Consider the following 24,906-nt stretch of genomic DNA (forward strand, 5'->3'; position numbering starts at 1 on the left):
GTAGGATTTCCTTAGGTAAAAAAAGACATTAATTCACTCCTTCATTCACCCACACACCTAGTCAATAATTCCTGAGCAACTGTACAAGAGGCACTATGATGTGCACTAGGAATACAAAAGAGACAAACACTTAAATGCATGACTACAATCCAATGAAAAATAAAAGGTAAACATCCATGCCAGGTATAACAAAGGCACAAAAGATAACCAAGGAGGAGGAGACAACTAAAGTAGGTCTTGAAAGATGAATAGAAATTTACGAATGGACAAGGAGGAAAGGAGATTCCAGGCAGAGGAATGATGTAACAGCATATACATTGCAAGGAGGGATGGCATAGAGCCTTAATGGCTCAGGCTAGGCTGGAAGTGAAGGAATAAGGAGAGATAGAGACGGCTAGGAGGGCGAGGGACAGACCAATCAAGTATACATTTTATTTTATGGCAACGGGGAGTTGAAAGCAGAGAAGTGCCATGATCAGATGTATATCTTTGAAAGATGGCTGTGGTGGCAGCAAAGAGAATGGACTGAGAGGACATGAGTTTGATTGTAGGAAGACCAGTTAGGGAGCTACTAAAACTGTGAAAGTCCATATAGGCCTGAGGTAAGGTAGTAGCAGTGGGGCTGCAAAGAAGAAGAAGGATTTTAAGTATGAACATTTTAACAGGACAGTGAGAGACTAGACATGGGATAAAGGAGAAGGAAAAGTCAAGGATAACTCTGAAATGTGTGGTTTAACAACCAGGTGGAGGGTAGTGACATTAGACTAAATAATGAACACAAAAGCAAGTTTTAGGTAGTAGTGGGGGTACGTAAGATTTCTGTTTTGGCCATGATGAGTTTGAAGTAGTTCAGGGGCATCTATTGGAAAGTCCAGCAGGACAATTGGATATGTGGCTTTGAAGTACAGGAGAGGGAAAGATCTAAGCCAGAGTATAGATTTCACCACTATCTGAATAGAGATATAGTATACACTGTGTGCACAGTTGATGCTGTCCAGGCAGAGACCAAATGTGACAAAAGAAAAGACCTTAAAAAGCAATGACTCCTATAATAATCCACCTTCCAGTAGAGGAAGGTGGATTATTACAGGAGTCAGACTGTTTAATATAAAAAAAAAAAGCATAAAAGGTAGAAAGAGAGCCAGGAGGGAGTAGTTGGATAAAAGTCAGAACTACAAAAAGGGTTCAAAGTGAAAAGGAGTGAACAGTGCCAAATTCAGCAGAGAAGTTAAAATAGAGTGAAGACTAAAAAGTGACTCTTAGATTTTACAAGTCAAAGGTCATAAGACCTCTGCAAGAGCAACAGTAATTGTATGAAAATAGGATCACAGTGGACTGAAAGATGAAGGGAGATGAATTACTAATAGGAAAAATCAACTACTTTTCAGAAGGCTCTAACCAAGAGGAAAGTGGGCAGTAGCTAGAAGATTGAAAAAGTACTTTTTCTTTAGGAATCAGAAAATATTTGAGCATAGTACTGAAGGAAGAAGCCAGTTGAAAAGAACAGATTGAAAATGCAGGACAAAGAGGTTTCACTGATAGAGTTGGTTCCTTAAAGTAGGAAGAGATGGAATTTCGAATATAGGTAGAGTGAGTATCCTTATACAGAAGATGGAGCACCATATCCTCTGAGATAGCAAAGAAGTTGGAAAGGATAATAGTGAGAAGAGGTATCATATACGTTTTTTCATAAAGAAGGACACGTTTCAATATGTGCTTATAGAGAGGGGAGTTACCATGGTGTAGCCAGTTTGAAAGCAAGGCACAAGTAATATCTGCTTGGTGAAACAGGACTGGGAGCCAACCAGGTCCTGTGACTACAGGACCGCAGCTATGACTATAAGGCATACACCTGTGATAGTACCAACTAACATGTCTATGGGATTTATTTGTTTGCAGCAATGCTTAGAGGTCAGGTTGTAAGAGCAGAGAATGACTGTGGCTAGCAGGGCAGGTACAGTGGAAGGATAAGGACAAGGTAGAATGGATGAAGTGCTATACCACCAGGTCTTGGTATATAGGGAAGAAAGAAGAAGTTTGGGAAAAGAGGAGTTAAAAGTACAGAGGTTTCCATGAGAAAGAATAACTATGCTAGCTGGATTAAGGATGCGAAAGCTGGAATTATAAAAATTCAAGAACTATTAAGTACAGAATGTTTGATAAGTTGCACATTGACATTCAAATTTCTTCAGATGAGGGGAAGAACCAGGACAGAAAAGGTGGCAAGGCTGTTCCCAACATCCTTAATGGAAGAAGACGAGTAACTAGGAGGTGTAGAGGGTAGTATAACTAAATAAAATAGATCTGAAAGGAGGAGGGGCTTTTGTAACGAGCAAGAAGAATAGTGAAACTGCCCTGGGCCGTGTGGATCGTATGATTTGGGAGAATGAGTAATCTTTGTAATAGGGGTACAAGAAAAAATGATATTCCTAGAAAGGTAGTCAGGTTGCAGGTAAAAAAGGAGTTAAAGAGATGTGGAAAAAAGTTTTTCAACCTTTTTAATTTCTCAATTAAGCAGACACCTCAGGTAGTAGCAGAGCATGACAGTAGCAACCATGTTGTTTGTTTAGGGCTCCAAATGGAGTCAAAAGTCACTGGTGGACAGAAAAAGATGCTGGATTTCACGAATGATTAAAGAAATACAAATTAAAATGATATAAAATGTATCACCTATCACATTGGCAAAGAGCAAAAAGATTGATTTAACCATTGCTGCCAAAATGGAAAAATAGGCACTTTTGGTAGGAATGGAAACTGGTACTACCTATTTGGAGGACAATTTGGCCACGTCTATTAAAATTTGAAATATTCATACTCTTTGACTCTGAAAATTCATTTCTATAAAGATACATGTTTAAAGGTATTTGGTGCAGCAATATCTGCATTAGTGAAAAATTAGGAACAACTAAATTCTCCATCAACAGGGGACTAAGGTAAATTACCACAATGGAATATAACAGAGTTGCTGAAAAGAATGATGTAGGACTGACTGAACTATCTTTAAAAATGCTCATTAAACAGTAAGGACAAAAAGTCAATTAAAAAACAGTATGGGCCGGGCGTGGTGGCTCATGCCTATAATCCCAACACTTTGGGAGGCTGAGGCAGGTGGATCAACTGAGGTCAGGAGTTCAAGACCAGCCTGGCCAACATGGCGAAACCCTGTCTCTACAAAAAATACAAAAATTAGCCAGGCGTGGTGGCATGCTCCTGTAATCCCAGCTACTTGGGAGGCTGAGGCAACAGAATCCCTTGAACTCGGAAGGCGGGGGTTGCAGTGAGCCAAGATCACGCCACTGAATTCCAGCGTGGGCAACAAGAGCAAAACTCTGTCTCAAAAAGAAAAAAACAGTATGCACAGTATGAGCTCATTTTTAAAAGTATTAATATGTGTAACTCTATATGTTGAAAAACTCTAGAGCAGCAGCACTGCCCAATGTGGTAGTCACTAGCCTATAGCTACTTAAATTTGAATTTGTTAAAACTAAATAAATCATAAATTCAATTCCTCAGTCTCACTAGCCACATTTCAAGTGCTCAACTTCCGCATGTAGTGGGTATTGTATTAGATAATACAGATACAGAACATTTCCATCATCACAAAAAGTTCAAATGGACAGTGCTGATTGAGGGGCATAAACATTAAACTACCATCAGTGATGTATGTATGTTTATGGAGAATGTTTACATTTTATATATTTCTGAAATGTTTACTGCTTTGATAATGTACATACATTGCTTTTTTAATGAGAAAATAAGTAAATAAAATAAACATTTGAAAAAGAAAGAGAGAGAAAAAGAAGTAACATAGTATGTTAGAGAAGCAAGAAGTCCACTACAGCCAAGTTGGGGCGAGATTGTGAATGACTCTGAATGTCAAGCTTATGGGGTCTTACTGGCAATAGAACTGATAACCAATGGAGGATTTTGGGTTTAAAGTGACATGATCATACATGTTCAAGGAAAATAACTTTAGTAGCAATTTGGTTGCCAAACTAGAGAGTGACTACTAGAGACAAGTAAAACAGTTAAGAGGTTATTATACTGTGGGCAATGAATGGTGGTTATCTTAACTAGAGAAGTAGCAGTGGAGACTGGGAAGAAAAGACAGATTTGAGAAACACTTTTTAAGCAGAACACATGGGACTCAGCAACAGCCAGATGGAAGAGAAGAGGTAGAATTTAAGGCTAACTGAGGGTCTCAAGCCTGGGATACTTGATAGGTGGTAATAGAGATAGGGAACACAGAGACACTGTGTAATCCAAGCCTATCTTTTTGGTCACTCATTTTAATTCAACCAATATTTATAAGGCTGTACTGTCTCTCAAATCTCCCTCTCCTCCACCCTCACTATCTTTGGTCTAATAAATTTGGTTTCAGAAGGAACTATAGATATATTGATGTAGAATCTATGAAAAAGGAATAGTACAAAGAATTGTTAGAAGAGTGGGCTTGAAACAACTGACAGGGTCACATAGTGAACATTAATAACAATGAAAAGTGCAGGCAATAGGACTAGGAAAGCAAAAAGGTAGGATATTAGGGTTTGGATATTTAAGGCAGTTAATTATATACAATCTTCAAACCTTTAAAGCCAGAGGCTATATATAACATATATATAACATTGCCTTCAACTGAGAAAATTATAGCAGATGGATGAAAAGTCAATATCGCCTTTACTTTTACCAAATAATGGGGGTGGGATGAAGAGGGAGAGTTCTCATGTAGGAATATATAAAAACAAAATGTTAAAATGAGAAATTATACACTGATTTATTTATTTTTTAAGAAAACAAACCACTTATCAAAGGCTACAGAACCTAGTGTCCCAGAGATCAGAAAATAAATAAGTCATCATAAATACAGGGTGACAAAGCCTGACTAGGCTGCATTTAGAGGCAGATCTATACAAAGGAGTTTAAAAAATAGGTCTTTGTACTTAGACTTCTGAAAACTCAAAGATATATAAGCTCTGCATTTATGTCACACTCACTCTTGTATTTGATACCTTAGAATCAACATAAAAATACATCACAGAATAACTGAACTAGAGATCAATTACTATCAATTATCAATTAGAGATCATCTAAGAGTTTTTAATATGAGGTTCAGGGGTCTGTGGACCCCCTGAAATTGAGGTTCGTTTTCTGTATGTATCATCATATGTTCATTTTTCCAGTGGGGGAGAGAGTTAATCATATTCCTAAAGAATTCTGTGGCCATCCGAAAGTTACATCATTAGACTTTAGTTCAACCACCTTGTTTAAAGATGAGACACAGAGAAGAAAAGAGACTTGCCCAAGGGCACACAGTGAATTAGTGGCAGAACTGAATCTAGAAACTAGGTTTCTTTTTAATATTCTTTCTACCATGGCACATTACTACTTCAACATATCACATAATTAAAGTCAGTGCAAATTTTAAAAGTCCTGATTATTACCTTTGTAATGAAAATTCCAGCATCCATAATAGCTTTAATGTGTCTTAACCACCCTGAGCTCTCCAGGCCGCTAAGAAATTCACTCATTGTTGGAGTTTTCAATTCACAAACTAAGGTAGAAAAGGAAGCAGAGATTGAAATTCACAATCAACTTTCTTAATTAAGAAAGGGGAGAAAGTGGATCTTCATATTGTAAGTGAGGAAGGTGAGGCAGAAAGGTTAAATGAGTAGTTAGAAATCACACAATGAGTCAGGGACAGAACTGGGTCTAAAGCCTACCAGATCTCCTAGCCTGGGCCTCTGCTTTATCATGCTATAGAACCCACTCTCAAGCCCTTAGAAATCTCTCAAGAAGAGAGCCAGAAGATTGAGTTAGCATCTACAGGAAAACACATCTCCTCTGATTAGAAAACATATTTGATCCCTATCCTAATCCCACCCACCTATGCTAAATCTGAAGGCCCTCAGCTTCTGTCTCTACTCTTACACCCCCATCTACTCCCTGTAGCCCTGTTCTGTCAACAGGTTGACAAAAAATTACCAGTTAACTTTTATACACCTTGCAATGATTATCCAGCAGAGGTAAATCTTTTACCTTAAAAACCTATAAAGCAAAGTCCTCTTCCATAAAATATTCTGGGGCAAAAAAAAAAAAAGAGAGAGACCTAAGGAAGAGGGACACTAATATTTTAAAAGAGATGCAGACTAAGCAGATGAGATCTGGCAATGGTGGTGTAAAGGAGAGGTCCTGGCAGACTATACCAGTACAAAATTGAAGAAAGGAGAGGAAGAATGGGGAGTTCACTAAAGAAGGCAGGTTTTCACTATCTCTGCCTGAGTTGGCATACTACATCGTGGAATCCTGGGTAGTAGTTTTAGAAGAAATGCTCTCTATATCGAAGAGTCTTGTAAGGCCCCAATCCCACCTTGCCCCCTTTCTGACCCTAATCATTTTGTAGTCAGTAACAGATCACCAAAACTGTCTGTTATCAACTTTATTCCTTTGAGGTCTAAATTCAATTTCATCAGCACAGTGATAAAATCAGACTAAATCCTGATAGCAAATTAAATAACGTAATTTCTTACCTTGAGGATGATAAAATGAATCCCAATTTATAAAATACTTATGTTGGTTTGCCTATCCCTGAAAATCAACCTCTGTAATTCCATAGAGAGAAATAATTTTCATACCAACTAGATCCAGATGAACTTTATCGAATTACAAAACTGAACATCTTAGTGCCTTTTCCAGACCAACACTGCTATAATTCAGTACTATGTAAGCTAGATTCGTACTATAGCTAAACACTTAACCATTTATTGACTCTGCTCACCTGCTTGCTTTTATATTTCACCCCAAATCAGGCATGCTTTCTGCTTACATCATAATGCAAAGCTATGGCCTCTTGCCTAGCCAAGGTGAAATCTCTGTACCTTCCAGAAGTTTCTGCAGACTGCTCCGCATCACATGGATGTTCTCAATGCCCATGAATCTGAAGCGAATGTTGGCATAGTTGTCTTCATTTTCATACCCTTTCCCAGCTGCTCGGTTGGCCATGGCATTCAACTGCAATAGTGGAAGACATAATAGAGTAGAGAGGCCAGATGATGAAAGAATGGAGTTCATCAATTTCAATGCCTCATTCTGAACAGTTTAAAATCCTACCCAATTAAAAAGAAGTTAAATCAGACAAGATACATTCTGGAATGGAGAAATTTCACTAGTTTTTACATCAAGTACCTTTAGTAACAGACTCATATAGGGGAAAAATAAGGAGATACAGAGTTTTCTTTCATTATGAAAACCTTTCTTAAGAGATAAAGGACATGGCAGCTATGAGTATATCTGATCTGAAAAACTGAAATAATAATTTTGGGCTGCCTACCACAAATGTTTTCTCAGCTGAAAGGGTTTTATACTGAGAAACATGCAAAAGTTCAAAAATATTTACAACTGAGAAGCTCTAGAAAGACGCCTAAGGACTTTAGGACCAATTAATTTCATTTATTTAAGAGACAGAGTCTCACTCTGTCATTAAGGCTGGAGTGCAGCAGCACAATCACAGAGTTAACTGCAGCCTCGAACTCCTGGGCTCAAGCAATCCTTCTGCCTCAGCCTCCTGTACAGCTAAGACTACAGGCATGCATCACCACATCTAATTTAAAACAAACAAACAAACAAAAAAAACTTTCTTTTGTAAAGATGAAGTCTTGCTGTTCCCCAGGCTGGCCTTGAACTCCTGGACTCATGCAATCCTCTTGCCTTGGCCTCACAAAGTGCTGGGATTATAGCCATTAGCCACCACATATAGCCCAATTAGTTTTAAATAGCTATTCTAGAAAAATGTCTAAAATGTGCCTGCATGAGATAAATGACATTTACTCACTGACAAAATTGAAATGGAGACACCACCAGTTGTTCTAATACTATGTTCAGTTTGTGGGAATCAGAGAATCTCTAGGTCATATGAAGAATGCTGGGTGGAGTAGGGAGTAAATGAGACTTGTGGAGATATTAATATAATAACTAGAAGGCAGCCAATGATAATGACTATGATAATGTCTATGATAATGACCATCTTACTAATTAAGTGATTTTCTGTTATCTGGGCCTATTTTCTCATCTCCCAATATTGTGCATTTCAGAAGGCAGGAAGCACATGTATGCGGACGGGGTATAATTTTTGTATCAAAAGAATACAAAAACCTCAAAGCGCAAAATATTCAAGTTAGAAGACGCAGAAGGAAAAACATCAATGTGCTAAACATGCTACATTTACAATACAAGACATTTGTTAAAGGGGGAAATGTGATGGTAATTTTGATCTTTTATCACATTGATAGTATCACTGAGCTTTCACTAAATTAATGATAAAAGTCAAAGGAACACCTGTGGAAGCATAAGTAACAGCCACCTAGTAGCAAGGAAGTTTGCTATGAGTTATCCTTCAGCAAAAAAAAAAAAAAAAAAAAACAGGCTCAGAGAGATGAACCAATTTGCCCTAGATGATATAGATAAGGGCTGAAAGGTATTTTTTATTCTCTGGGACCAAGATTTAAACTGCACCGTACTAAACTGGAAAAAAAATCAGCTAACAGTGCTAGATGCTAAAAAAGAATTACTGCCACGTGAGCTAAAGATTTTTTGTTAATAGTAGAGCAGTAAAATTTGTAAACCCGGCTGCTTTGGGAGAACCAAAGTATTATAAACTTACTGTGGCCTAACACATTTACAGAAAAAAAAAAAACATGTTGGCAGTAGTAAGTTTTTAGACCACAGAATGGGAATACTGAAATAAGATATAAGATAATAATAATAATAATAATAATTACAGTAGTCACTACCCAGGTCTGGGTAGGCCAACTAATGCAGATAAGAGCTACCTATTTGATGTTCAGGTGGCAAAGAGATATATTATTTATTGAGCTCCTAGTATATGCGTGACACTGTGCTAAATCCTTTACATACATTATCTCAATCCTCATTACGGTCCCTCAAAGTGGGTACTATTATTATCCCTGTTAAGAAAAGAGGCTCAGAGAGTTGAACCAATTTGCCCAAGATGATATGGATAAGGGCTGAAAGCAGCATTTGACCACAGGTTTGACTGACTCCTAGAACAAAATTTTACCAGTATAATATAGTTCCTACTAAAAGTACATATCTAGCCATCCAGAAGAGGGGGACTGACAGATATTTCTAGGCCTGTCTTAATTTGCTCAAATTGGAGAGAGGAAAATGAAACCTGTTAAAAGGGGCTTTTTGGTGTTGGATTTGAACAAAAGGTACCAACTCCTGTTTTTTCAAAATTTTGGTGTATTTCTCTTTACTATTTTAAGATTATTTACTCTTTAAAGATACAGACTCAATTAAACTCTTTCCAGTCGCAGAATGTCAGAGGCAGTTATGGTTGAAGCAAAAAAGCAAGCTTCTGAAAAACTGAAGGGTGGTACCTGAGCAGAAAGATTAATTATTTTCTCTTCTGAGCCCAGTCAGTCCTAGGTAGCTCCAGAGAACGGTCACTGAGGGATCACAAAGATGGGGCAGAAAGCTGTCTAAGGGAACTGATTTCATGTATATCCAATTGCTCAACTCTGAAGTCACAACCATCTGGCTTAGGCTTAGATGAAAATCACCAGTTTAGTAATCACTAGAATCAGCAATGAAACCTTTTAGTCAGCCACACTTTACATACCAAATTATAAGCAAAATTATTTCTTTCTGCAGCTGTTGGTAAAAAGGACAACATTTAAGAATATGGAATGTAACCTTTACTTCCTTTGTGGGACACAGTGAATTCTTCTATAGCCCTTATAAAGCTGGACAAAATGTTGAAGGTTAAGGAATTAATGCAGAGAGGAGTTTAAGCTGATAGTTAGGTTAATATGACGACACTCTGTTCAGCAACGTTCACATTTGAAAGAGACAAAGCCTGAGAAAACACACTGCAACAAATCATGCAGTATTAGACTCTTGGAAAGATCAAAGGATTTCACTAGGTCTATCCATGTCCACTGCTAAAATCCACAGCAAATTTAAGAACTTGGTCTTTTTTGTTCTCTGGGACCAGGATTTAAACTGTACTGTACTAAACTGGAAAAAAAAAATTATCAGCTAACAGTGCTACATGCTAAAACAGAATTATTGCCACATGAGCTAAAGATTTTTTGTTAATAGTACGGCAGTAAAATTTGTGAATCCTGCTGCTTTGGGAGAACCAAAGTATTATAAACTCACTGTGGCCTAACACATTTAAAGAAAAAAAAAAAAAACATGTTGGCAGTAGTAAGTTTTAGACCACAGAATGGGAATACTTTAAATTCTGGTTAAGGAACAGACTTGGTAAAAAAAAAATAAATAAACAAGATGATGGATGTTAATGAGCCTTCTATGCAGGATGTCACCCTGAGGTGGCAAAGCCAGGTTGTTTGAAATACCCTCTCACAACCTCACTTGACAGTGACAACCTTATAAAAGGAGCTCCAAATGGCTTCCTCAAATAATTTTACATTATCTGATGTAATAAACACACATACACAAACCTACCTTTCCCAATAACACTGCATGTCTCAATATATGAGGAGGAAGACTGCAAGAGGTAGAAATATCAAAGTCACTGAGAGATAGATACCTTTGGTCTTGTGTCTACAACATACATAAACTGGCTCCCTGGGTTTGTTTGGCTAATGGCCTCCAACAAGAGCTCATCATCTACACAGCGAGTGTAAAATCCAGAGAGAGGCTGGCTACAGCGGCAAATGGCAGCCTGTAAGGAAAAGGTGTGTCAGTTGAGTGATTATATTCACAAAAGGTCAAAAATCTTCCTTCACCCTGGCCAGGTTGCATGAGTTGAGGGAGAGGATGAGCCAACTTAAGATAGTGTCCAAAGCAAACAGAAATGGGGCTCTAAAGCCATTCTCCACTGACATTGGGCTTAACCTCCTGCCTACCCCGGGCATGTGGCTCTAATTTCCAACCCAATCTTGGCAAATCAGACTACAAAAAAAAAAAAAAAAAAATCACATTTTGAATATTTCCTTAATGAAATTCTATGCTCAATACATAATGGGCTAGTTATTTTTCTGAAACTGCTTCACTTTTTACAGTCCCAGTAATATTGTCCACATAAACCATAAGCTTGCAGAGGCAGCAGAATTCAAGATACAGCAAAGCTCTATAGTGCCTTAAGAGAACAGGTTCACTAGTTTCAGGAGTTAATGCCAAATCAGAAGTCTGGTTTGTCTGAAGCCATTTTAACACAAAAACAAGGTGACTCTTTAACACGCATGTCTGGTAATGATTAGTTAATACACTTTGATGTGGTTTTTAAGGGGTCTACTCATTTCAATAGCATGACACCCAATTGCATTACTATACTCTTTAGCATTTGAATTGCTGCCCACCTGACAACTTGTCTAACCCCAGATCTCAGAGTGATTACAATAGGTAACACAATCCCCTTACTTATGTCAAGTGCTTTCTTACTACTACCTGAAATTATATGAAAAGCAGTAAGAAAGTATCAAGGATATCTGTATTCTACTGGGAGGCCAGCCACAGTCACAGAAAACTCCTGCCATACAACTAATTTCCTTTCATTTCACAGCTTCCCACCAAGCTGGAACCCACAGAAAAGAAAAAAAAAGAAAAACAAATGAACACACTAAAATACCACTTAACATCTGCATAACATTTTGCAATTTACAAGGTACACGTATATTATTCCCTCCTGAGATCCTCTCAAAAACCTTCAGAAGTACAAAAGTCCAGAGAAGTTAAATAACTTGAGGTCACACAGCCACTAAGTGGCAGCATGAGACTTAAAACAGGTCTTTCAGAGCCAAGTTTAATTTCCTTAGAGAAATTTGCTTAACTTACACTGTTCTCTTTGCAGAGGTAGGAGAGCACAGGGACACGTTCTTTACTTCTGAATTTTGAACTTCCAACCACCGTTCCCAAGGTAACAGATTTAGGAACCACTATTTCACGAGGGTAGGTGCTACATATCTAAAAGAAAATAACACGATATATATATATTTACCTTATAGATATATTTTACATTTTATACATATATACATTTTTCACTTGCTAGCAATAGGCTGGAATTAGCAATCACTAAAGTGTTAGCTAGCTGATATTTAATCATCTATTCCTCAGAAATAGAAATGAAAATATCCTTGTTATAAAAGTTTTTCCAAGTATGCTATTATTTTCTAGAAAGGAAGGGATTGAGACATACAAGAACAAAATGTATGTACTTTTAGAATTAGAATAACTAAAATCATAGCCAGAAACACACATACAACCCCATCTTGAAATTCCTACATGTGCCTATTGGAACAAACAATATAGACTGTAAACAAGTAAATTAATATGAACAGACTCAAATATGAGGCAGACAGGTGGAGGAGGAGGAAATATGATATACTCTATCATAAACTGCATATTAGGTTCCTAGTATTCATATCTGGAGGGCCCTTAAAATACTAGTCTGCGAGTGGTGTTGACATTTTAGGTGTAACTTAACGCTACGAAAAGATTGACGTATTTTCTCAAGTTTATCAGATTTTAGTAATTACCAAAATACATACTTCCAAAGAGACAATGATAAAATATTATAACGCCACAGACGTGACATTGCAAAATTAATTCTAATCACTCCCCTAAGTAAAGAACACCCCCAAACATTTAACAAGAGATGAAACAAATATAAACTGAACAGGCAAAAAAAAAAAAAAGTTAAAGGTAGATCAGATCAAGAATGCTCTGTGTAACTCATTAAAGTCAAAGTCCCCAGAATGCAAAAACATAGAAAATGTTTTCTGCCCATCCCCTTTACCTGGACTTAAACTTTGGAGAAGACAGCCATACAAGAAAAAATAAATGGAGCCCCCAATTGAGCTCAGAAGGTTATATACATCAAAAAGACCAAGAATATTTTAGACCTTATTTGGGAGACTCAGACACACATTTGAGGTGGACAGATATTACCCCCAATCTCTACTCATTCCTCTCTAACATGACCCTAACAAGCCACCTCACAGATGACACTGCGAAGTCACAGATCAAGTCCCATATCTAGAAGACATTCAAAGCTGTTACCAGAAAGTCACTGCAATCACAGTCTTACTACAATAGTAAAAAAGCTGGAAATAAAGATCAACAATTCAGGAATATCACTTAAACACCAATGACTCTCTCTGCAGAAAAATTATCATAGCAGCCTGATGGCTACCTGTATTAGTCAGGGTTCTCTAGAGGGGCAGGACTACTAGGATATATGTATATATGAAAGGGAGTTTATTAAGGAGAATTGACTCACATTATCACAAGGTAAAGTCCCACGATAGGCGGTCTGCAAGTTGAGGAGCAAGAAAGCCAGTAGTGGATCAGTTGGAGTCCCAAAACCTCAAAAGTAGGGAAGCTGAGAGTGAAGCCTTCAGTTTGTGGCCCAAGGCCCAAGAGCCCCTGGCAAACCACTAACTAGTGTTAAGTCCAAGAATCCAAAAGCCGAAGTACTTGAAGTCTGATGTTCAAGGGCAGGAAGCATTTAGCACAGGAGAAAGATGAAGATCGGAAGATTCAGCAAGTCTGCTCATTCTACTTTCTTCTGCCTGCTTTTTCTAGCTGCGCTGGCAGCCAAGGAGATGGTGCCATCCAGATTAAGGGTGGGTCTGCCTCTCCCAGTCCACTGACTCAAATGGTAATCTCCCCTCTAGTAATATCCTCACAGACACACCCAGAAACAATACTTCAGTCCAATCAAGTTGACAATATTAACCATCACACTACCCTTAGAATGGCCTACTTGCATTGTGCTTAAACTGTTTGTGCAAACAATGTGGCTTATCCTGCATACCTGCTTTCCTTCTGGGGATCTGGAATTCTGGCATATACTAGGCAGAATGTGCCTATGTGGGCAGGCCCCAATAGAAGCCCTGAGCACTTTGTCTCTAATGAGCTTCCTGGTAGACCACATTTCATAAGTGTTGTCACAATTTGTTGCTGGAGGAATTCAGTGTGTCCTACTAAGAGAGGACTCTGGAAGCTTGTTCCTGGTTTTCTCGACTTTGTCCCCTGAACCTTTTCCCTTTGCAGATTTTGCTTTATATCCTTTCACTATAATAAATCATAATCATAAGTATGACTATACGCTGAGTCCTATGAATTTTCCTAGTAAATCACAAAACCTGTGGAACAGTCTTTGGGACCTCTAACACATTCTTAGAGGTCCACATTTGGCCCAAAGCTCTTTCTTGAGATCCAGACCCAAATGCTTGAAATCAAATTCTTGTTACCTGTTTAATCACTTTGAAGTCAAGTGTAAAATTGAAGATACCATATGTCCCTCTTCTTGTGGTCCTTATCTTTGTCAACATCATTACTACTCATTGGTCCTCAATGCTAGAAACCAGGAAAGCTGGGATGCATAGTAAACTCCTCTACTTTTCTAGGCACATTTGATCTGTCACCAGCTGCTTTCAACTCTACCACCTAAATATATTTTAAAACCATCTCCTTCTCTCCATTTGCAGCCATTACATTAGTTCAGGTTCTCATAACTTCACATATCATTCTCCTGCATTCTTAGCTCCAGCAAACAAATTCTCAACACTAATAACAGTTATCTTTCTAAAACACAAATATACATATGTTACTTCCAAGTGTAAATACTCTTGTGGCTCTCAACTGTCTTCATGATAAGGCCTCACTTCCTGACCTCTTTCCCTCTCCTCCTGTATAAATTAGGAGAGAAACTCAAAAATAATCCATACATTTACAGTTCAGTCATTTTCAACAAAGGCACCAAGAACAAATATTTGGGGGAAGGACTCTCTTCAGTAAATGGTTCTGGGAAAACTGGACGTCCATATGCAAAAGAAACAATGGAGAAACACTTCAGGATGTTGGTCTGGGCAAAGACTTCTCAAGTAAGACCTCAAAAGCACATGCAATCAACCAAAGAAAAAATGGACAAATGGGATAACACTGAGCTAAAACTCTCCATGGCACAGGAAACAACCAACAATGTGAAAAGACAACCTACAGAATAGGAGAAAATATCTGCAGATCACCCATCTGACAACGGATTAACAACCAGAAAATATAAGAAGCCCAAGCAACTCAATAGAATAAAAACAAATAATTCAATTAAATATAGATAAAAGATCTAAATAGACAGTTCTCAAAAGAAGACCAACAAGTATATGAAAAAATGCTCAACATCAATAATCTTCAGAGAGATGCAAACCAAAACTACAATGAGATATCATCTCACCTGTTAAATGGCTTTTATCAAAAAGGCAATAATGGATACTAGTGAGGTTGTGGAGAAAAGGGAATTTTCATACACAATTGGTAGGAATGTAAATTAGTACAGTCACTATTGACCGGGAGTAGTGGTTCATTCCTATAATCCCAGCACTTTGAGAGGCCAAGGAGGGAGGATTGCTTGAGCCTGGGAGTTCAAGACCGCCATCTCTATAAAAAAAAGAAACAAATTCACCAGGCATGGTGGTGGGTGCTTATGCTCCCATCTACATGAGAGGCTGAGATGGGAAGACCACTTGAGCCCAGGAGATTGAGGCTATAGTGAGTTGTGATCATGCCACTACACTCTACCCTGGGCAACAAAGCAAGACCTTGTCTCAAAAAAACAGAAAGGAAAGAAAAGGAAAATGTGGTCTATATGCACAATGGAATATTATTCATCCATAAAAAAATGTAATCCTGTCATTTGAAACAACATGGATGGAAATGGAGGACATTATATTAAGTGAAATAAGCAAAGCATAGAAAGACAAATATTACATAATCTCATTCACATGTTGTAGGAGCTAAAAAAAAAAAAAAAAAAAACTCATGGAGACAGCAGAATGATGGTTACCAAAGGTTGGTAAGGGTAGTGGAGTTGGGGGGTAAAGAGAAGATCCTCAACGGGTACAAAAATACAGTTAGATAGATGGAATAAGATCAAGTATTCATTAGCACAACAGGACGACTAGAGATAATAAAATAACTGAAAATGGAATTGGAATGCTCCTAACATAAATGATAAATGCTTGTGGTGATGAATACCTCAATTACCCTGATCTGACCATTACATATTGTATGCTTGTATAAAAATATCACATGTACCCTATAAATATGTACAACTATTATGTATTCATAATAATTAAAAATTTTAAAAATGCTAAAAGTAAATTAGTCTTCACAAGGCTATTCTCCAAAGCATCAGGCTGTTTCTGGCTTCCTAGACTGATTTTCATGTCCTGTACCTATGCTCCCATAGAACCCTATGCTTCAGTGCCTACTGCACAGTAGGTACTCAATAAATGTTTGTTGAATGGCTGAATGGTGAATGAAAAGGAGAAAGAGATTATGAGTGATTTCTCTTTTTTCAAAATCTTGTTTTCTGATATTCTGCCATTTTAATTAAATGCACCAAAAGGAAAACAACAAGGACAAAATTACCTCATAGTTTCTGTTGGCATCTGTTATAGTCCAGTATCTGTTGGGTATTCCCATACGCCCAAAGTCTGATATTGGGTCAATCAGTCTCCATCCACTTTCCCTCATCTCTTTCGAGAATTTGGGATTGTAAGAAAAAGCATAAAGATCTTCAGGTAATGCTGGAAAAGAGAGAGAGGCGTGGGGAACAAAATGATGAATAAAATCTAAAGATCATGAAACAATGCAAATAAAGGCTAGATTTTCTTTTCCCAAAGGGAATGTTTTGTCAGACAGTCCCAGAAAAGGACTGTGGTGTGTGCAAGTTTGCCTTTATGTAAGGAATTAAAAACTGGAGTATTGTTTGGGTTCTTCTTTTAAAAAAAAGTTTTAATTTTTTGTGGCATCAACACAAAGTGGGATCTTTCTGCCTGGCTTCCTATAACAAAGAATGCTGGATAATTGACTGAACTGAGGCTTCAGGGTTTCATATGTTAGGGAAGGAGTCCTTACCAAAAGTTTTTAACTGGGTCCCCATGTCCCAATAGTACTGCTTATTGTAACATGTTGCACAACTTTAACAATGTTTTTGTATTCTACTTGTCAGGCCAACAGCAACTTCTGACTTACAAATGGCCACTTCCTCTCTTTTCTCTGTCAGTCCTCCTTCCTCCGACCCTTCACAAGATACAGCATGCAATCAAATAACTCATTTAACCGGTTTATGTGGCAACAACTTCTCCAGAGATGAATGAAGCCTATCAGATACTTATAAAATGCTGGGCCATCCAGCAGGTAATTTTGTCAATAAAAATCAGCAAATACTGAGGAATTATTCTGGGACAAAGGGGGAAAAATGAGAGAGAAAATGTAAGAGCCTGATTAAAATCAAAGACTAAAATCAGAGGAAGCTGATGGTTAATAGCCTAAGGTTGTGAGCTGGGGAATTAAAGGGTGAGACTGGAGGAAGCATTAAGTCCTACATTAATGAGGACTCTGATGAACTGCCTTAGTCTTCTAGTTGGAATTGAAAGTAGGGGTGGAAATTGTGGGTCAAACAGTCTGCAGGACAACAGGAAACAAATTTTGTTGCAAAGCAGTCTTTCTTCCTGAACTGAGGAAAAATTCCCAAGTTGATACTTAAAAGGAAGGAGGGAAAGAGAAGAAAATATCTATTAAAATCTACTGTATACTAATACATGAAGGTATTCAAGGCTCAAATCAACCCCCTTGGAGAGCTTTTACTCTCCTTACTTTTACAGGTAAAGAAAATGAGTTCAGAAGTTCTATAACTTTCCCAAATATCATGGAGCTAGTAAGTGGTAAAGCCCAGATCCAAACCCTGCTCTAACTCCATAGCCCTGATCTTTCCATTAAGCCATTTTAGAAAAATGTTAAAATGGTTTTAGATAAAAATACTATCATAACTACCTGGCTGAGAAAGCTTGAGTAGTGAAATATAAACCTCATGGCACACAAGGTCAGAGTCTAAGACAAAATGGGCCACCCGGAAGTTCTTGCAGCGGAGTATTAGGGGACAGCCCAGGCTAGTGATGGGTAACTTCTCCACAGTGGCAATGTGATGGAGTGCAATCTGAAAAACATAAAAGAACCAGTGTAAACATACAGATGTGCAATATCTCTATCACTATCAGTATTCCTGACTCTCAGTAATGATTACACTATGACCAGATTTGTAGGCTATATCTATAGCCTACAATCATAGTTTGTAAGATACAACTGGGGTTCTCTCAAACAGAAATAGAGCATAATAGTGGTAAAGCAATGAGAAGCAGACTGCAGTGTCAGAAAACTTCTCTCTCCTTAAGGATACAAGATTAACAAGTTTGTGGGACAATTTTGGTGGATCAGTTCAGAACAGATGACTTCTGGCATGCTGTGATGGAGTTTACAATCACAGAATAATTGTTACAGAGGAAAGTAGGAATTTCTTTGCTTATACCAAATTACTAATTAAGATAATTATTAATAGCTGGTATTCTGCTTTATTATAAACAAGGTAGTCCATGACCACTAGCTATTTAAGAAGAGCGATTTGATGTATAATCATCATGTTTCAGGAATGAAAAAAGCAAAGCTCTGAGAAGTGAATTCCTCATTAGGTATCATATAGCCAAGAAGTGGCACAAACAGAATCTGAACCACAGCAGTCTAACCATAAGTCCAGGATTCTTCTCTGGGAATTCTAAAAACTCTAGTTCTGGAATAAGGATTTAACTAGAAATGTTATGGAGGAACTATTCCTCTACGTTTTAAACTCTAGTGACAGTAAAGCAAAGAATGTAGGATGATTACTCCTGTTCATGCTGATGCCAGCAAAAAAAGAAATGCATGGAAAGGGAACTGATAAAAGAAAATGTGTCCAAATAATACAATTCTCTCTTAATTGATTCAAAAAGCCATAGAATCATGGTTTTGCATTTTATTTTCTGATGTTCTCCTCCTATCCCTGTCTGATGTTTCTGCAACTATAGATCCTGGATGTGCTCCTTCCATTCTCTAGACTCCCTGTTCTGTGCCTGGAATGGTCTTCCAATCAACAGTACCTTTTCTGCTCTCCCACTACCCCAATGCCCTAGTCTCTAATTTATTTGGAAAAGTCATCTCTTCAATGAAATCTTTCAATGGTATCTACCATCTAAGAATGGTGCAAGTGTGGAGATAATTCACATATTCCTAGGATAAATTTTCTTTCTTTTTTTTTATTGTACTTTAAGTTCTGGGGTACATGTGCAGATCTTACAGGATTGTTGCATAGGTACATACATACCATGGTTGTTTGCTGTCTCCATCTCCTATCACCTACATCAGGCATTTCTCCCAGCGTTATCCCTCCTCAACCTCTCCACAACCCGCTATGCCCCTCAGTGCGCCACCCCCCAACATACCCCAGTGTATGATGTTTCCATCCTTGTGCCCATGTGTTCTCATTGTTCAACATCTGCCTATGAGTGAGAGAACATGCAGTGTTTGGATTTCTGTTCTGTGTCAGTTTGCTGAGAATGATAGTTTCCAGATTCATCTATGTCCCTACAAAAGACATGAACTCATCCTTTTTTATGGCTGCATAGTATTCCATGTTGTATATGTGTCACATTTTCTCTGTCCAGTCTATCATTGATGGGCATTTGGGTTGGTTCCAAGTCTTTGCTATTGCAAACAGTGCCACAATGAACATACGTGTGCATGTGTCTTTATAATAGAATAATTTATAATCCTTTAGGTATATACCCAGTAATGGGATTGCTGGGTCAAATGGTAGTTCTAGTTCTAGATCCTTGGAGAATCACCACACTGTCTTCCACAATGATTGAACTAATTTACACTCCCATCAACAGTGTAAAAAGTGTTCCTATTTGTCCACATCCTCTCCAGCATCTGTTGTCTCCAGACTTTTTAATGATCACCATTCTAACTGGCATGAGATGGTATCTCAATGTGGTTTTGATTTGCATTTCTCTAATGACCAGTGATGATAAGTATTTTTTCATACGTTTGTTGGCCTCATAAATGTCTTCTTTTGAAAAGTGTCTGTTCATATCCTTTGCCCACTTTTGAATGGGTTTGTTTGCTTTTTTCTTGTAAATCTGCTTTAGTTCTTTGTAGAGTCTGGATATTAGCCCTTTATCAGATGGGTAGATTGCAAAAATTTTTTCCCATTCTGTTGGTTGGCCATTCACTCTAATGATTGTTTCTTTTGCTGTGCAGAAACTCTTAAGTTTAATTAGATCTCATTTGTCTATTTTGGCTTTTGTTGCTTTTTTAAGGTAGTGTCTCATTCTGTTGCCTGGGCTAGAGTGCAGTGGCCTGATCATGACTCACTGTAGCCTCAACCTCCTAGGCTAAAAGGAGATCCTCCTGCCTCAGCCTCCTAAGCTAGGACTACAGTTGTGTGTTACCATGCCTGGCTAATTTTTAACATTTTTTTTATAGAGACTAGGTATCGCTTTGTTGTCCAAGCTGGTCTCAAACTCCTGGTGTCAAGCAATCCTACTTTCTTAGCCTCCCAAAGTGCTGGGATTACAGGCGTGATTAATTTCCATCTTAATTGTTTTGTCAAACTGAAGTCCTGCCATAGCAGTTCTGGAGGTAGCACAAAATTTACGGAATTAATCTATTCAATCTCAAGAAAATCAAAGATCTTCCATTCAACATGAGAGATGTGTGTTTGGGTAGTATGATACTGATAATCGAAATCAGGGCCCAGGCAAACAATTGTGGTAAAACAGGGAAGGATAGGAGGGAGGTAGGGCAGTCTAAGGCTAGGAAGAACTTCCCTAATTGGGTAAATAAGCCTCCTTTGACACACAGAAATAAGTGTAAGTTCTCCCTTCTAGATACAGTCCACTGAGTTTGAAATACTACCCAAAAGGAACAAATCTGGAGACGTGTACTGTCTATAAATGTAGGTAGATAGGAGACAGGCTAATGGAACAGTACTAAAGAATTGGTTCCTAAACTGTCAGAATTCCAAGATTCCTTACTAATTATATAATCTAACCAACTCACTTTACAAATGAAAAAACAAGCCCAGAGAGGAAGAATCTATTGCCTAAGGTTACATAGACAGTTAGTATCAGAGCTTATTCTAGCCCAGTTCTCATTCCTCTTTTGGCATTCTTATCATCACAACAAAGGGAGCAAGATACAATCTCCTATGGGGAAAGTTCATTTTTAAAAGGAAGTATTAAGATACTTCTTTCATATGCATACTCAATTCAATTTATTTTATACTTACATGATAGTATTTACCATGTTCCAGGCATTGTTGCAAGCACTTACAAACATTCACTTTGTAATTCTTCTATCTTGACTTTTTAAAAATAATTCAAGGTATTATTTTATCTCTATTTTACAGATGAAGGCAGCGGGATACAGAAAAGTTAAACAACTTGCCCAAGGTTACAAAAGCAGTAAATATTGAAACTGGAATTTCAACCTGAGCAGACTGGCTCTAAAGCTTTAATCACTAAGCTATGCTATATATAAAAAACATGTTGTACTTCTTATAAATGAAGAGGTCTAAGCATAAATCTAACTAATAATTAAGATTAAATTATGATCTTTAGGATGGGGAAGGCATAAAGTAATGTTGGGGTGCTGAAGTAATTACAAAACATTCCTTAAAGGTGTAAAAAGAAACACATACAAATGTGTGTGTCTGAGCACACAAATATACATACTCAGGTAAAATCCTGTCTTAGGACAGAGAGATGGTCTAAATTACTGCTGCCCAAGGTAAAGTCCATGAGGCCTTAGCATCAGCATCACCTAAGCCCTTTTTAGAAATTCAAAATCTTTGGCTTGAGATTCTGCATTTTTATCAAGTTCCCATATGCTACAGATGCTACTGGTTCTTGAACTACATTTTATGGGTAGCAAGGCTTTAAATTACTTCAAGATGCTTACAAACTTATTTCAGGAAATGAGCAGAAACTATTCTACTTAAAAATAATTTAGCCAAACCTCGGGAATATATCCATGTAGAATAAAATGACTACAATGACCGCAGCCAATAACTTGAAGAAAAGAGGAGTCACACAATTCAGGCCATAGCAAGATTATTAGCACAGGTCCTTTGAAGAAAAAGTTTTATAGTAATTTAAAATTTATACTTGAAATTTCAAGAAACCACCATATAGACAGCATGTATGCACAACTCTTTAAGACCCTCTGATATTTCTTCTCATGAACATACCCATGTTTCTTTCCGGGCTGTACCAGAAGCCTCCACATAGATCAGGTGGGTTGCAGTAAGATAAAGAATCCCATTAGCTGGTTTCTTACTCACATAACGATCCAGCAGTTTCACGTTTTCTACCTGTTATTTGAGGAAAAAATACTGATTAAGTTACCAACTCACCACCTGTGATTGAAGTGGGGCAATTCAAAGCAAGATAAATGCTGTTAATTTGCTACAAAACTTGAGTCTTTCCAGTTCCTGTCAAGATGGCAAACTAGTATGATCTGTAATACCTTTTCTGAAATCAGCCCTGGAAAAACTATGAAAGTAAGAGGAAAACCTGTATCCTAGAAAAGACAAAAATTATAGACAAAGTTTACAAGATGACGTATGTATAAGTGAAAAATATATAGAACCTGAGAGCCTGCTAAAGTACTCATCTTGCTGGAAGAGAGTGCAGTTATTGTATGTGTAAAAAATCAGTAAGGGTAGGGGCAGGACACAGTGGCTCACGCCTGTAAGCCCAGCACTTTGGGAGGCTGAGGCAGGTGGATCACGAGGTCAGGAGATTGAGACCATCCTGGCCAACATGGTGAAACCCTGTCTCTACTAAAAATACAAAACTTTTTAGCCGGGCGTGGTGGTGCATGCCTATAATTCCAGCTACTGGGGAGGCTGTGCCAGGAGAATCACTTGAACCCAGGAGGTGGAGGCTGCAGTGAGCCGAGACCACACCACTACATCCGAGACCACACCACTACACTCCAGCCTGGGCGACAGAGCGAGACTGTCTCAGAAAAAAAAAAATCAGTAAGGGTATAACATGAAGACAGATCATAAGTAACAGGGCAATAATAAAATAAAACAGAAAAGGAGAAAAAGAAAAAAGAAAAACGGAGTACCGTAAATAAAATGCATAAAAAGAAATGTCAGAATGAAGTCCCAATATAAAAGTAACTGCAATAAATGTATATGAATTAAACTTACCAATTAAAAGAAAGACACAGATTAAAACAAAAGATTCAACAATATTCAGACTAGAAGAGATATACTTTAGAGTCACAAAATGAAAATAATAAGATATAATAATAATAATAAGATAGCCAAATATGAACCAAAATAAAGCTGAGGTAACAGTCTCAATATCTGACTAAATAGAACTACATGACAAAAAGCAACAGGACAAGAAGACATATCCATCATAAATATATACATATTGTATAATACAGTCTCAAAATATATCAAGCAACTAGCAGAACTGCAAAGAGAAAAAGAACAAGTGCATGTGGATATTTTAATACTGTTCTTAGGGACTCATAGGTCAAGTGGACCAAAAAAAGAAATCAAGTGAAGATATGTAACACTTACACATTGCAACTAAAAAACTCAAGCTATTACATATAGAATAGAGCTCTATATCCAACAAATACGACATTTAAGACAACAAAAAAAATTTCCAAAAAGAGACAATGATTACAGCTGTAAGTGAAGTATCAATAAATTCCAGAGTTTCAATATCATACAGTTTATGTTTTCCAACTCCAATGCAATAGCATTAGAAATTAATAACAAAATCATAGCCAAAATTTAGCATATGTTTGAAAACAAAATAGCTTATTACTAAATTAACCTTGGGTTAAAAAGAAAAAGGCAACTAAGAAATATTTACAAGGGAATGATAATAAAAATACAACAAATAAAAATTTGTAGGAGAGAGTAAACAACTAAGAAGTAAATATATAGCATTAAGTAAGTTTATCATGAAATGAGAAAAGTTAACAACAAACTAGTTAAATACTCAATGTAATGGAAATAGCAAAAGAACAGAGAAATAAGATGATAAAGGACAGAAATTTAAAAACAGAGAATCCTCCTCCACAGATACACATACACAGCCTGAATGGAAAAGATTAATAAACCAGAATTTAATTCTTTCAAAAGGTTAATAAGATAGATCTTTGCTAAAAAAGAGAAAAGATGCAAATAAACAAAATACAGAATCAAAAAGGGAAAACCATAAAAAATTAGAACTATAAGTATATTATGATCAACAATATGCTAATAAATTGGAACACTTACAAGAAGTGTTTTTAAATCCCAAGAGAAAAATAAAACGGCAATGGTAGTCAAATATTTTCCCTAACAAAACCTTCAAGTCCAGATGATTTTATATATTTTACTAAACTTCCAAATATAATTAACTGCTACCTTATCCAATTGATTCCACTCACTGGAAAAAGAATAAAGGTTACTCAGTCCATTTCATGAGGGCAATTTAATCTTGATTCTAAAATCAAATTAAGACAATTATAAAGTAAGAAAGTTTAGGGCTATTTCATTTATGAAATGTAGATATAAAAACGCTAAATAATCAATCCAACAGTATATTTTAAAAAATACATTTTGATCAAGTGCAGTTTATCACAGGAAAGCATGGAGAGTTCAACATCAGAAAATGTCAATATAATACATCACATGACCAAAAAGAAAAACCATATGCTTTATCTCAAACGATACAGAAAAAGAAGTATTTAACATAGTTTAATTCTATTTATAATGATAATCCTTAGTGAACAAAGAATAAAAGTAAACATCCTTAACTTGGTAAAACTTAAATACCAAAAACCTACAAAGAAGGTTATGAATAACGAAGAAACTAAAAGCATGAATTTAAAATCATGAACAAGAAAAACTAGACCTCTAACTATCACTGCTACTGTTTTAAATATCCTAGCTAAATACTATCAGAAAAGGAAGCATGGAATTAGGAAATGCAAGCATTAGAAAGAAAGTGCTATGTTTGGCATGGC

The 24,906-nt window shown here is 37.1% G+C and overlaps 1 protein-coding gene across 3 annotated transcripts in view; it reads right to left on the reverse strand.

The window, feature by feature from the left end:
* Window positions 1–24,906, reverse strand: part of MTMR8 (myotubularin related protein 8) — a 138,219-nt gene that overhangs the window by 80,446 nt on the left and 32,867 nt on the right. For all 3 annotated transcript variants that reach the window (XM_012460871.2, XM_012460870.2, XM_064367725.1), the window contains exons 2-8: window positions 22,112–22,234; window positions 17,824–17,986; window positions 16,417–16,574; window positions 11,821–11,949; window positions 10,574–10,708; window positions 6,876–7,008; window positions 5,442–5,551 (exon numbers count right to left, since the gene is read on the reverse strand). In XM_012460871.2, coding sequence (XP_012316294.1) covers window positions 5,442–5,551; window positions 6,876–7,008; window positions 10,574–10,708; window positions 11,821–11,949; window positions 16,417–16,574; window positions 17,824–17,986; window positions 22,112–22,234 — 951 coding nt within the window. The remainder of the gene's footprint in view (window positions 1–5,441; window positions 5,552–6,875; window positions 7,009–10,573; window positions 10,709–11,820; window positions 11,950–16,416; window positions 16,575–17,823; window positions 17,987–22,111; window positions 22,235–24,906) is intronic.

This window comes from Aotus nancymaae, unplaced genomic scaffold (genome assembly GCF_030222135.1).
Source record: "Aotus nancymaae isolate 86718 unplaced genomic scaffold, 86718_ANA_hifiasm-v0.15.2.pri h1tg000073l, whole genome shotgun sequence".
Taxonomy (NCBI): Eukaryota; Metazoa; Chordata; class Mammalia; order Primates; family Aotidae; genus Aotus; species Aotus nancymaae.